The following is a 15474-nucleotide window of genomic DNA, read 5'->3' as shown; positions in this document are numbered from 1 at the left end:
ACACTGACCCATTACAGCCAATAGGGCTATCATGGTCCAAGCAGGGCATAAAAATGGAGACATACGATGCATATGGATGACACACGGACTTACACATGCATTAAAATTGGTCCATTTTTCACGCACCAAAATCAGATATGCTCATACGAATATGCATTTGTAAGTATATGTAAACATGTGAGCTGCTGCAAGCGGTGTAATACATCACACAGAGCAATTTGATGAACAGCTTTGAGTGTAAGAATTTTTTTTTTAAAGCCCACCTACATTTCCCTAGTGTGTGTGTAGGTGGGATACAAATTTCAATGTACAGAAAATTATTGATGCTGTATAGAAAGCAGAAATGTTTAAAAGGGTTGTCCGGTCACCAGACACCATTTGCTCTATGGGTCCAGCTGTGCTAAATAACAAAAGGAGCTGTACTTACCTCTCTCCAGTCCCTGTGATGCAGAGCTGCAGCCCGGCTGTCATTCCTATATTTATTGGGGAGGATGCTGCAGCCAATTAGAGGCTACAGTGTCAGCATTCTGACCTCTTGTCATCATAGCACCCAGGATGTGAGCACGAATGCCAGGAGTTCAGAATGATGACGCTGCAGCTTCTAATTGGCTGCTGCGGTCAGATGATAGACAGTGACGCTATCTTCCACAAAAAATGTTGGGATCATGGCAGGCTGCAGTACTGATCACAGGGGCAGAGGACAAGTAAGTACAGCTCCTTCAGTTATTTTAGTACCGCTGGACCCATAGAAGAAATGTTGATTAGATTAGATATTAGAAAAAGCTTTCTGACAGTGAGGGTGATCAATGAGTGGAACAGGTTACCACAGGAGGTGGTGAGTTCTCCTTCAAGGGAAGTGTTCAAACAAAGGCTGGACAAATATGTCTGGGATGATTTAGTGATCCTGCACTGAGCAGGGGGTTGGACCAAATGACCCTGGAGGTCCCTTCCAACACTACCACCCCATGATAAGAAATACTGTCTTTAACTGGACAACCCCTTTAATCATAGTGTCCCTTTTAACTCTCTCTATAGTTTTCAGTGCAAGAGTAAATTCAAAGTGCGCCAAAGTTCAGTATTTGTGCTACTGACCTCTTTTTTGTAACAAACAGGTGGTCATTATTCCAGTGGAGCTGCAGCCCGGTCCTAGTCACCCTGTCTACAAGCCTGCTACATTATATTTGCCATCCCTACCCTAATCTCCAAAGAAAGAGAAGAGAGAGAGAAAAGAACGAGAGAGAATGGGGCGAGACTAAAATGAATGGAATGTGCAGCCTGCAAGTGAATGGAGCCGACAAACAGTATACAGTCCTCGCTTTTTATTTCCAGATTCTAAGCATACTGAGGTACATATCCTAAGAGGTTTTTAAGTGGATCATTGGAGCTAAGCTTTAAAAGATTTTTTTGAACTGCAGTGGACTGTTTCATGAAGCTTATGATAGGTAATTTGAGGTGGTTCTTTCTTTTGATAGCTATAACACATCAAGAAGTTAAACAATTCAAAAAGCCAGGGACTTGGAGTTGATTCGGAATTTTTAACAGCCCAACAGATAACAGTGCCAAGTCACTAGAGAGGCATAGCAATTTTTTATTTATAGTGTATTATCTTCACTGTGTTCGCACTTATATGAATGCCCTTCAAGGCTAAATTTAGGCTCCTCAGTGGCATTTTCAACTGGAGGGAAAAAAAATATTTATCCATGCAAGCTGCAAATACGAACGCTCAAGGAAAGAAGTCAACGAGATGTCGTCCGACAGACAGGAAGAAAAAAATGTTTTGCTACATAAATGCGAATAACCCTGTGAATTTCAACTTTCCTCTACGTCTAATTGGGATCTATTAAAAGCTGGCAGAAGAGAGGCACTTAAAAGTGGTTCTTGCCAGCATTGCCTTGAGAACGAAGCAGTCAACATTACACTTCAATGCTATGTGCCATGATAGTACGCTCTGGTGGGGTATGGAGATTGTGCCTTATGGTTACTGACTTCAATGCAATTAAATATAAAAACATTCCAGTCGCTAATCACTTCTGCTGCCATGAATAACATGACGCTGCTCACTTCTTTTTTACCTTCTGGTGTCTTCTTTTAAGTAGAGGGTAAGCAGTTGCTTTGGGATATGGAAAGACATGATGCTCTCTGACATCTGCTCCCGCACACAGATCCACTTGTTGTCAGATGCAGGGAATCTGTAGAACTTGTAGATGGGATTCTTTAACACTGTTGGGGGAAAAATAAAGGCTCGAGTCTTGTTTCTGCAAATGTCAAGCATATTCGGTACTTAACCCGTAAAATAAAAGGATGTGATTCCCAAGCTTCATATATGTCATACGTATACCACAACTTTCTAGTTATACAATCAAGTCAAAACTTGGCCAGACCATTTTTTGCTGTTTTATAGTTTTACGTATTGTAAAGCCTGTGACAATGCAAGAATCAATAGTACTGTGATCAAAGGTATTACTTGAAACTCCTGGATTCCAACGCAGAATCTGTGACCCCAATAATGGGGCATCTGTAATACTCGTTCATTCTCATGGGTCAAAAGGACCTAATAAAGTACCAGGGCCAGAGAGTGACTGCTTTTTTACACTCCCTAAAGCCAGCTTCACATGGGCATCAATTGCGCAAGATTTGTGCATTGTGAGATGCACAAATATGAACCCCATTCTTTTGAATGGGGTCATATTCATGAGCAATGTTTTCCTGCATGGCACCGCAATCGGATGCTATGCAGGAAACAAATCACAGCATGTTCTATTTCCGTGCGTGCTCTTGCATCGCATCTCCCATTGTTTTCAATGGGGCCATCAGCAGTCAGTGCAGGGATCATTGAAAGCAATAGGAGAAACTCTGCGATCCTCTGCCGCGCCGGAGGATCCCTGCATCCCTGAAGTGATGTAAGGCTGTTTTGCCCTGAAAACGCCTCCCATCTATGGTGGGGAGCGAGATATGGGGGCGGTATTCACAACCCCATATCGCACTTGCCCGTGTGAAGTTAGCCTAAAGCTATACCCCTGACTGCGATGGTGAAAGTAATATAATTGGTGACACTACAGAAATTTTATTTGTTTCTTCTCATAATTTGTTAAATGTGCCAGGATCACAATAGGTTGGGCCTTTGTATCTTGCATATATTGCATTTTGTTATTTAATGAGCTTTTCAGTTTAATATATAGCAATTACAGTTTTGCAATTTACAATATTTCATTTGCAATGAAATGCGAAAAATATATTTAGGTAGTTTTCCCTGAATTGATGACATATTCTCAGGATAGGTCATCAAAAGCTTTGATGCGGTTTTCGGTTTGGGATCTCTGCTGACCAGCTGACTGAGAGTCTACAGCACTGAGGTGAGCACCGTGGCCTCTTCGGAGTAAAACTAGGTAGAAAAGAACCCAGCGCTCGTTTACAATTTGCAAAATGCGAACAATGTAGATCTATTGATGGAAATAACTTACTTCGTAGAGGAGCCCTATAGACACACGGGGGTCCTCTAAATCCAGGTACGGTCTCAGTGAATCAGAAAAAGAGTCCTGGGAAATTTTAGTTTTAACTGGTTTATTGGTAAATATACATATGTAGACACAGACAAAGGTAAAGGCAGAGCCAATGGAGTGCACTTTACCTTTGTCTGCGTCTACATATGTATATTTACCAATAAACCAGTTGAAACTGAGATTTTCAAGGACTCTCTCTGGCTCACTGGGGACATACTTGGATTTAGAGGAGCCCCGTGAGTCTATAGGGCTCCTCTATAAAGTAAGTTATTTCCATCAATAGATCTACATTGTTTGCATTATCCAAATTGCAAAGGAGCGCAGGGTTCTTTTCTACTGTGTTTTACTGTGTTCTTGACAGAGGTCATCTTCACCTGCGGGTTCCTCCAAACACTTTCCCTAAGGATTAGGGATTCTGCTCTTCTAGATATATCTGTAAAGCCTCCTTGGAATGAAGGTGTGGATGCCTGTCATCGGACGGGTGCTCCACAACAGGTAAGTCCCATCCTTTGTATCTTTACATGCTCACATATTATTCCATAGTCACCTTCTCTTTAGATTGGAGCACTAGACTGCTGTTCTTTTTATTTGTGGCCTCTTCTCAGGCCTGTGACATCACATTCATTGGTCACATAGCTTGAGTGCAACTCGGTCCCATTCAAGCAAATGGGATTAAGCTGCTATATCTGGAACAGACACTATACAATGAATGGCGCTGTACCTGATATAGACTTGAAGTGTTCACTCGAGAGCTATTGTCAACCTCAATCAGCTGATCAGTGCTGGGCCTGAGCAGCGTACCATTGCCAATCAACTATGGATGACCTATCCTGAAGATAAGTCATCCATAGTTTAGTCCATAAAAAACCTGTAAAGTATCCGATTAATGGATTAATATAAAAGTTTAGAAGCTAAACAGATTCTTTTAAAACTCAACAAACAGCCTGACTTTACTGATTATTATGTGGTTGTATACATTTACATTTTGTCATAAGAGAAAATATGAAGAATTCTGATATGAATGCATTCCTCCTCCTTTCAGAAATAGCTATCCATTCATCCAGCTATCTCAATGGGTTTTGTCATGAATGACAGATATCATCAGTTTGCATCTATTTAGTCACTGTTCTTTAGAGGGCTTCATTTATGTTTATTTCTATATATTTCATACTTTTCCTAGCCATTTTTCAATTCAGAAAACAGCATAAAATAAAAATAGATTCCTACAGGAAGGTCAGCGTGTAATAGCGGATTAGAGCTAATCCAAAAATTGATAAAAATTGATGTCACCTTAGTCAGTTCTAAGGATCCTTTGTGATCTCATTTTTACCCAAAGCAAAACAAAAGCTTGCAGTGGGGGCATATCCTAAAACACCCTGTAAATGCACGCTATAGATTAAGATTAATGATTGGGTAATTACATTTTGGTTCAGAAACTTGTAAGAAACCAGATAAATATTAAGAGCTTACAGCCTCCTGCTCCCGCAACATGTCGCGCTTCAGGCCTACCTTTACGCACATGCATAAATGTGATATATTTAGTCCAGCGTTGTATAATGAAAGAAGCGATAAAGCCAGCGTGCAATAATTCTGCTGGATTTATAACCTAAAATATAATAAATGCCATTATTATGGTGTGTTTATGCCAGATATGTGGGCTCAACGACCTTCACATAAAAGCCTTTATTTAAGTAACCATTTCAAAACTTCCAGGAAGCACTCCATGAACTTCTTTATTCCTCATAAAACCCCAGAGTTATGGCACCTGCATTCACTTTTAAATCGTTTACAGTGAAGAGCCCCAGGAAAAATAATAGTCACAACTCATTTCTATTTTTAAACATAAAACATAACATGAACAGAATATATAATGGATGCGTAGACAGGCTAAAACATTTAATTTCCAAAAGCATTTGAAGCAGGCTATGCAAATGACTAATGTCCTGCCATCTTCTATTACCTGCATGCTTGGAGGTAAGGTAATTCATCATTGGAAAACATGAGCCTCTATTACAAAACCTTCTCACGAGGCTTAGTTATAGCCATCCAACTTACATGGTAAAGGACCAATTCACCCACCGCCAATTACTAAAAAACTCAATTCTGTTCTTAAATCCAGATTACATTACACGAATTGCTCACATTAGATAAATCATTAAAACCTATAAATATATCCAGGGGCGTAGCTAAAGGCCTGTGGACCCAGCTACAAAAAGTTCAGCTTGAGCCCCACTTCCTCTGGCTCTTCATGGATGGCAGCTGTGGTCTGCCTGAAAGGTTCCACTGCATTGTTGGGTCTCTTAGGTGGCCCACTGATGCAGTAGTAAAAGCCAGGGACATTGCTAGAGTTTTAAAAGACAAAGGGTACAAACTATAAAAAACACATGCGTCACCCCCCAAATGGGAAAAAAATAGAATGTGTCAGAAAACTTTTTTAACATGGTGGCCTTAGCTATAGTGGCTCAGCTCTAGTGTACGTCTATATTTTGCAGTCACCATATAATAGTCAGATACTGGTTCTAATCAGTGATAGTGATTGCAGTGCAGTTACCTCTAGTGATCATAGGTCATGTCTCCTCTGTCATGTCCATATTCAGTTTTCTTATCTAGCTGGGCCCAGACAGCCACGAATATTTCCAGATCCTCCCTGCACATGCACAGTCTCTCTCCCTCCTTTCAGTTTCTAGCCATAGTAATAGTGCACCTTTGTAACCCCAACACAGTAAGGTAAAAATTCTTTGTGCCCCTACAAACCAATAGTGACCCCTCTATGCTTCCATATTCTCTATGCTTCCATATTCTATTAGTGGTCTCTCTGTGCCCCCATGTTGTAATAGTGGTCTCTCTGTGCCCCCATGTTCTAATAGTGGCCCCTTCTGTGCCCTCCTCTGTGCCTTCACATCCTAATTGTAGCCCTAAACATAGTGAGTAAAACAGTGAAAAATCTGCACCAAAATCCACATTCAATTCCGCAACAAAATCTGCCCCATTGGTGGTTCACCCTTTCAATAGATCTTAATAAGGATTTTGCTGAGGATCCACACCAAAATCTGCAATCATGCTGTGGATCTGTACAAAAATCTTCCATGTCTCAATGCACCCTGAAGGTACGTTCACATGGCAGAATTTGCTGCACAATTTTCCATGCTAATTACACCTATAAAAACTGTGGCTTTCTGCCATGGTTTTTGCTGCTAATGGATACATGGATTTAGCCCTGTTAGTGGGCCAAATCCATGTGTGGAATTCTGACATGGAAATGCGGGTTTCTGCGTCAGTAAATAAGCTGTCCCTTCTTAAAGTGGAAATACACTGGAATTCTCCAAGCGGATTTTGCCCATTGGCAGAACTAAATTCGTATGTGGATCCACGGCAGGAAGCCACAGGTTTTCCAACAGTTTTTAGAGGTGGAATTCAAGCAGAAAATGCCCCAGCAAATTTCGCCATGTGAACATACTTGAGGGTGTGAAGGCATAGAAGAGGCTACAATTCGGAAGTAAAGGCATAAAAGCTGCCACCATGAGGGTGTAATAGCACAGAAGGGGCCACATTTACCACCATTATTACCCCTGTGCCCCCATATCATCCACAAGTTAAAAGTAGTAAACAAACCCCTATGCCCTCGCAGGACAAAAGTATATTGATTCCTCATGCTGCCCGCCCCCTCACTCCCTGCTCTTGACCACAGTAACTGTCTGCTAATCACATGGTAGATGCAGCACACACGGCTCTCAGTAGTAGACAGCAACAGCGGTCTAAGTGAGTTGGGAGTCGATGGCCATTGCTCTTAATTGTGGTGAGAGGGACCTTTGGGACTCCAACCTTAAAGACCCTAGAAATAGGAAAATCCTGCAGCACACCTAACACATGCACTTCAGAGCCTCCTTGGATACCAACCTTAAAGACCCTGTCGCAATTATGAACCCTATAACTACGCCACTAAGTATATCAATACTAGAGATGAGCGAACGTACTCGGTAAAGCACTACTCGTCCGAGTAATGTGCTTTATCCGAGTACCTCCCCGCTCGTCCTGAAAGATTCGGGGAGTGCCGCTGCTGACAGGTGAGTTGCGGCGAGGAGCAGGGGAGAGCGGGCGGGAGAGAAGGAGAGAGAGATCTCCCCTACGTCCCTCCCCGCTCTCCCCTGCAGCTCCCCGCTCCGCGGCGCTCCCCGAATCTTTCAGGACGAGAGGGGAGGTACTCGGATAAAGCACATTACTCGGACGAGTAGTGCTTTACCGAGTACGTTCGCTCATCTCTAATCAATACACAAATTGGGTACACTAATAAAATTCAAATATACACAAACACTTGACAATAAAAATGCACTTTGAATTTTTTTCCTTTCTCAAAAAAGTTAAAATACCCTAATTTTGTTTATTAGCTTTCATTTTTAAGATATACTAATCTCAAATCAAAATACTAAAAATACGCTTTGACGTTTACTTTTCTTATAATAACTGAACTACTCCAAATCATTGGGATGACAAACGGCATTGAATGTATTGTTTTGTTCAACTATCCACGTAGGTTCACAGCACATGAATTGCAGACAATAAGCTTGTCCTGCTCTCCTAAGTGGATAGAGTGGCCTTTATGATTGGAGTAATTCGAAATTTCTGGGCAGAAAATGTTACCTCACCACATGCGTAACAAAAAGTTTCAGAAGAGTTTTTGCAATTACGTGGCATCCTGGATTCTAACCTGAGATTACGAAAAACCAAAACCAAGCTGGAGAACACATAATTTCCTTTTTTTATTGTAATATATACATATCCGTTCTAAGATTTCGGTATCTGATTTACCGTACATTTTAGTTTTTCTACTATTTTACTATATATACACTTTTGTTTATTTAATGATCTCACACATCTAACCTTGTGGATATGATTAAAGGTACCTATATTTAACTTAAATGGGCCGAGAGCTAAATCAAAGTTTTCAATGTCATTTTAATTTCTTCCATGATGAAATAATTAAGAAGTGCCTGAGAAGGTACAGGTCCATAAAATGGAAGAATCTGTCTCAAAATGGCCGCTAGATACAAAATGGAGCATTACAAGATGTAAATAAGCTTGTGCGTAGTGAAACAATAATTCAAGCAGAAATAACTTTACAGCAGGATATTCGGTGCAATGTCTAATGATTTGTTTTTATTCTTCCGAGAGCCAAGCCTGAAAAAAAATCGTTATCAGAAGAAACCCTCCCACGCCCTGAGCTCTGGGAAAAGAATGAATCGTGCTGATAAGATGGTGCGACCATCCAAACTCACAAGGGAGGAATAATCATTTGAAGGACATTTCACATATTTATTCTCACTGCGCTGATTGTTGAACAAAGCACAATTCTTGATGTTTTTCTAACCCAATAAGATTAAAGGGGTTGTCCCGAGGCAGCAAGTGGGTCTATACACTTCTGTATGGCCATAATAATGCACTTTGTAATATACATTGTGCATTAATTATGAGCCATACAGAAGTTATAAAAAGTTTTTTACTTACCTGCTCCGTTGTTAGCGTCCTCGTCTCCATGGAGCCGACTAATTTTTGGCCTCCGATGGCCAAATTAGCCGCGCTTGCGCAGTCCGGGTCTTCTGTGTTCTTCTATGGAGCCGCTCGTGACAGAGAGCGGCTCCGTGTAGCTCCGCCCCGTCACGTGCCGATTCCAGCCAATCAGGAGGCTGGAATCGGCAGTGGACCGCACAGAAGAGCTGCGGTCCACGAAGCAAGAGGTTCCCGGCGGCCATCTTCACAGGTAAGTATAGAAGTCACCGGAGCGCGGGGATCAAGGTAAGCGCTCCGGTAAGCTGTCTGTACGTCCCTGCATCGGGGTTGTCTCGCGCCGAACGGGGGGGGGGTTGAAAAAAAAAAAAACCCGTTTCGGCGCGGGACAACCCCTTTAAAGCCGTGACTAATGACGTATTCCTTTCCTGTATTGAGAAACGCTATGAAAAGTTAATAAAGATTCAGTGTACGCGCCTTAAGCAGAGTGGGCTGTATACTTGCCGCGGCTCATCTCTACATATCTGTGGGATCTAAAAACTATAAATCATATATTTTGTGGCCTCCCTGATGCATCCAGGTATGAACTAATTTGGAACCCAAGGCTTGAAAGGTTAATGTGACCGGTCATGTGTAACGGTCCTTAACATGCCTATTTTCAAGTCAGAAAGATTTTCACTGTTGACAAGTGCTATTGCAAATAGGGTCAAACTAGATTATCAGCGTACCAGAGGATCCTCAGATGTGTCTAACACACTGATCGGCACCTAAAGTTCAGCACAACACAATACCATCTGGAGAAGACTTTGGAGCCAATCACTTGCCACTAGGGTCTGTTTTTTTATTGGATAATACAAAAGGAACTTTTTAGACCTCATTGAAGAAATGTCCTATGTGTGCATTGATCAATTTTTTGGTACCATCAAAGGAGGACATACACATGTTCTGTATGGATTAAAGGCGATCCCCATGAAAAATGTACTCTTGGGTATCCTAGGAACCACAGTGCGCCACTGGTTGCAAACAGTATTTATTCTGCTGCACTTGTCACCATAGATCGAGTCAAACCATTCTCTAAAACTTAAACGTTTTTCTGAAAATGTGTCACATTTGGTGTGACAGTATTGCTGAAGTGACTGGGAATACGGTTCTGACATGGCATTTGTGTTCACAGCTGTGGAGTCCGTTTGATGGCTACAGAGTTTATACTGCTGCAGGCGAAAGGTCACACAATAATGTTTAGCCAGAAAGCTGTAAAGTCTCTAAAGATACATTAGACACACAATATATCCGTACATAGCCATATAGATTGTGAACATTAGGAATCCGGATCCTACGCTGATGTCGAGGATATATCAGAATTGGCATCTAATCAGCTTAGTATTTGAATAGTACTCTTATTCCACATCAATTTTAATTCATAAAATCTGCCCTAAATATTAAGTAAACAGTAAAAGCGTAAAACAAACTAAAGTCTACATATTTGCCCGCCTTTATCTTCCTGAAGTTGTGACATTGGTAAGTTCTAATTATCTGACACATCCAGAAGATGTGTCAGACAGGTGGATGTGGATTTGACTTTCTACACAATGATTTTACATCAAGCTGATGAGGCAGCACCTGGGGAATCCCGGTCTTCTCCTTTGACCCCTTTGGTCTTTACTGTGGGGTCCCCAAGCTGTTACTCACAGGAATAGTCTTAGTTGTGTGGCAGCTAACACTGCACAGGGCCAAGGCACGGTACCTGATGGTGTGAACAGAGACTTGTCCGTAAAGCTAGCAATGGTCAGGGCTAGCGGCATAACTTCAATAGTGGTATTCATGCAAATGGCAGGGCAGTCAGCAGGCAAATATCGAAAAATGTAGCCAAGGTCAAAGAATATAGAAGTCAGGTCGGAAGGCTGGCAGAGGTCAGAACCGGAACAAACAGCTAGTGGGATTTTGCCAAAAAGGGTATGCAACCAATTGCTTAGACAATCTGCATGAGGAAAGATGCCTAATATAACCAGGGGGTGAATGGTGGAGACTGGTTTAGGGTGTGTGTGCTGACCCTTTAAGAAAGGGGGTGGGAACGTGCTTGAGCCCCATGTGCAGAATGCAGAGAGTGAGCTGTGGAGTGAGTGCAGCATGCCCCGTGTGGATGCCCGCGGCACCTGACTGCTGCCCCAGCAGCAGGTGTAAGGGGTGGGCAGCAGCGGCATGCCGTGACAAAATGGTCTATACAGTATTTCAATACGATTCGCCGCTTTTTAGATCAAGACATCAGGGTTTTCTTGCAAGAATTTGGGTGTTTGGGAGGTGTAAATGTATATGTAGGTCATTCCCATTAATGTAACAGTGTTCTTTAGCAACATCACTACATGAAGTCAAAATCTGGGCAGTAATAATGAGTTGTACAGTCACCTGCAAGCACATTTACTGTTGTTTGAAGACCTTTTGTAACAAAATCACCCTATTATTTCTCAGAATCCTGTTTCCTAATGATCACACAAGATTAGCATCAAAGCAAATTCTGGCCACTTAATGACTAATTTAGAAGGCACCTACAGCGGTTGTGCGTCTTTCCCTGCTTGAACACACCTGAGGAGTCATTGGTAGCTTTCATCTTTTGGGGAGATATACTCGACTTCTTTCTGTAGTTCTTGACGGATTATACATTAGATCATATTATTTGCTTCAGTGTTTCCTGTGTATATTCATTTCTATGATATCACCATTTGACTTCCTTTTAATTTACTAATTTTCGAAGCCCTTTATCTAGGACTTTCTTCTTCTACTGTTGACTTGGTGTTCTTTTGCCATTTTGACCTGGTCTGTAGTATTTATTCTCTTGGCAGTTCCTCTAGGGATTCTTTTATTGCTTAGTCTTCCAGCATAAACCTTACTAACGTACAACTATTTATTGCAATAATGACTTGGTTGTATGCCGTCAGATATGATGGCTAAAGTAGCATAGCATCTAACACTACTCTTGCCATCAAATCGTCAGAATCCGCGACGGAACCCTGACAAACAACATTATAACTCCATGGTGTCTATCTGGCGACCCAAAGATTGGGGCTATTAGGGCTATCATTACGAACTTCAGTTAGATAAGTGCCTTCTTGCTGAAATGATAAATCGCAGAAAATGAATGATAGTTTGCTACAGTTCGTCTAAAGCATATGTAGGCATTATAGACTATTTACATACTTTCTGTATAACAGTTTTATTTTCTATTAGAACTGTTAGTGTTATTCTAACCAGCCTGTCATGTCTATCCTTTATTTTGTCAAAATATGTGGGTGACCATACTGCATGATCGGCCCACACAGGCTCTCACTGATAGAGTTTCTGCATTGGGATCATAATTTAATTAGACAAAGCATAAAAATATTTCCAAGGCTTTCTTTTTCAATTCCACCTCACAAATAATTTTCTCTATACATTATATGGTACATACAGTGATGCCATTAAAAATACAACTCTTCCACAAAATACAAGTTCTGGCAATGACGATGGAAAAAGAAACACATTGTAGCTCTTGGAAGGCGGGGATGAAAAACAAATAATGGCTGCAGTGGGAAGGGGTTAAATAGGAAGAAGAAAATGACAAAAACAGCTAAACACAACCAGGGGAAGATTTATTTGATCGGAGCTTCATGCGCCAGTCTTAAATTATCGAAGAGGGCACACATCTCAGGCGATCCATGCACCAGAAAATAAAATCTATGCTTGCTATGAGCAGGCACTTATGTAACTATAGGAATCGCAGTTGTGACCAGACCTTTAAATTAGAGGGGACCACAAGTCCACCTAGCACAATACAGGCTGATTTTACTTTAAAGGGGTTTTGTCATAAAAAAATTCAATACTTACCTATTCCTACCCAGGCAGTCTTCCTACCAGATCTTCTCCTCGCCGATCTTCTCCTAGCTCATCCAGCCCCTCACCTGCAGCCAGCCGGCTCTTCTTCTTCCTGTGATGAAGTATACATTGTCGGCATTCTGCTTCCTGCAGGTCACTGTACCTGGTCACTAGTGACAAAGTGTTCATTGCCTAGCAGGGAATGCCAAATCCACGGCAGCCTGCTGTTTGTGTTCATATACTATGCATAGTGGTGAGACCCAGCGCCTGCGCACTAAAGCAGGCTGCCGAGCATTCAGCATTCCCTGCTAGGCAGTGAACGCTACGTCGCTAGGGACGTAGCGTACACTGACTGGCAGGAAGGAGAATGCCGGCCATGTACGCTTTGTCACTGGAAGAAGAGGATCTGCCAGCTTGAGGTGACCTGGAGGACTGGAGGAGCCAGGAAAAGATAGGTAAGATGAAGATCTGGTACGTAGGTTGCCTGGGAAGGAATAGGCAAGTACAGAATTTTTATATTTTTTTAAAGACATAACCCCTCCAATGGTTTGGTCTCTCATACAGTTCACTGTTCAGCAGTGTGTATGGCTTGAACTGTCCTCTTGTCTCTTCTCCTTTCCTTCTCCAGCACAGAGTGGAATAGACCTGGGAGAACAATTCAAGCTTTTTCTTTTACTATTGTCATCGATAAAGGATGATAGGCAGAAAGGCATGTCTGATACACAAAATACATTAGTTAACATTCATTAGTGCAATAAGTGAATTCACTATTGAAGCTTTAGTGCAAACTGGTACAGTAAAGTCAGAAACTAAGAAAGTCAAAATGTCTTTAAAGGGCTACTCCAGAAAAAACACATTTTTCCATCCTTGGCCCCTTTACTTAATTTCTTGTCACACTCTGGAGGTCTCTTATGTATATTGCAGCGACTTACATGCAGTGCATCCTGCTGTCTGATGCTCATCAGGCACCATCTTGATGTTGCTTTCATTTTCCCATTAATCCCATGATGCATTACCAAGCATTACATAATCAGCTAGAGGCTGTACCATCTCTACAGCACTACCATTACCATCTATATAATCATCTAAATAAACTACAGACTGTAGGTATACAGTCAAGAAAATGAGCTATGATGTCCTCTATTATAACTGTGTGACAGGAGCTGTGGGATCATCTCAGTAACTGTTAAACAAGTCTCTGTGTCCCCGTCTAGGCAGCTTCTGTGGAAGGGTCTATGTAATAGCATCACACTGGCTGATAAACTAATTAGAAGCTGAACACATAAACCCAAGTAGATCTGAGCTGGTCAGAATTGAGATCACATGACCATCTGAGGAGAAAGAGGCCAGAAATTTCAGATGGAAAGGAAAAACTAACAAAGATAGCAATAGCCGACTTATATATACATGGGTGTGGGGGGCTAGCTACACAATGGATGGGAAAAAAGAAACAAATTACCAAGGTGGCCCTTTAAGAAAATATTGGACAACATTCCCCAGTATGTAGCACATAAAAGGAAAGGTGTTTCATGCATGAGAAGGGTTAATTTTCCATAATTTGCAAGTAATCACTGTACTTGTTTAGGATATGGTGCACACATCATCCGGATTTGTTTTTAGAATGAGAGCACTTGAAGAATTAATCCCTCTAATGTTAAATATATAAAGCTCTTTCAAGACTATTTTACAAATGAGTGTAGAATTAGCATATAGTCTCACTTTTCTTTTATAAATTAGTTCAGGGGAAGGTCTGGGATTTTCCGCTTCCTATTATTTTCCCTTCATGGCTCAAACAATATTTGTCATCTGATTGTTTATTATTGTATTATATAAATCATCTCTGTACATTTTAATATTGCAGATCTAATCCACTTAATCTTGAAATATTTGCAGTTGTGTGTAAATATGCATAAGTAAGGATAATTAATCACTGTAACAATACTCCGCACTGAAACGAATTGAAAACAGAAAGAAATGATATATTATGTATAAATGAATTATTTAAAATACTATAAATGAATAAACAAATACAGATTGTGCAACTTGGTTTTAGATTTTTGAAGAAAACTTCACTTGCCTTTCCATCTGCGCGAAATACCGCAACAGTAAAGATATGGCAACAATGACAATACTTGATTCTCCCCGCTCCAATTGCCATCTTCTACACCATTTCCTATGCTAAAGTTTTATATTTCTCTCAATAAATGCCAGTATTTCTATAATAAACAGCATTTTTCTCACTAAACACAGGACTAAGGCCGGCTTCACACGGCCGTGACGGGCTCCACGGTGGAATTCCGCGGAGGAGCCCGTCACTGCGCCCCCCCAGAGACCCCAATTCTTACCTCCGGATCCGGCGTCCTACGTCCCGCAAGACGCTTTGCGCAATAGAGCGCATGACGCGCCGCAGCGTCATGTGACGTGCCGGCCGTGTCATATGACACGCCCACAGCGTCACATGACGCGCCGGCCGCATCATATGACACAGCTGGCGGTAGGCGGGGAAGCGGTTTCACGCTATCTTCCGCTGTGCTACAGCGGAAGATAGCGTGACGGACGGCTTCCATTGACTGCAATGGAAGACTTCCGCGAGTATACCTGCGGCAAATAGAGCATGCCGCGGGTG

At 41.6% G+C, this 15474-nt stretch overlaps 1 protein-coding gene across 6 annotated transcripts in view; it reads right to left on the bottom strand.

Annotated features, from left to right (window-relative positions):
- The window catches only part of INPP4B (inositol polyphosphate-4-phosphatase type II B), a 519946-nt gene that overhangs the window by 144520 nt on the left and 359952 nt on the right, over window positions 1-15474 (bottom strand). For all 6 annotated transcript variants that reach the window (XM_066573709.1, XM_066573708.1, XM_066573704.1 and 3 more), the window contains one exon: window positions 2073-2220. In XM_066573709.1, the coding sequence (XP_066429806.1) occupies window positions 2073-2220 (148 nt within the window). The remainder of the gene's footprint in view (window positions 1-2072; window positions 2221-15474) is intronic.

This window comes from Eleutherodactylus coqui, chromosome 7 (genome assembly GCF_035609145.1).
Source record: "Eleutherodactylus coqui strain aEleCoq1 chromosome 7, aEleCoq1.hap1, whole genome shotgun sequence".
NCBI classification, from domain to species: domain Eukaryota; kingdom Metazoa; phylum Chordata; class Amphibia; order Anura; family Eleutherodactylidae; genus Eleutherodactylus; species Eleutherodactylus coqui.
This window is presented reverse-complemented; position numbering and strand designations above follow the sequence as displayed.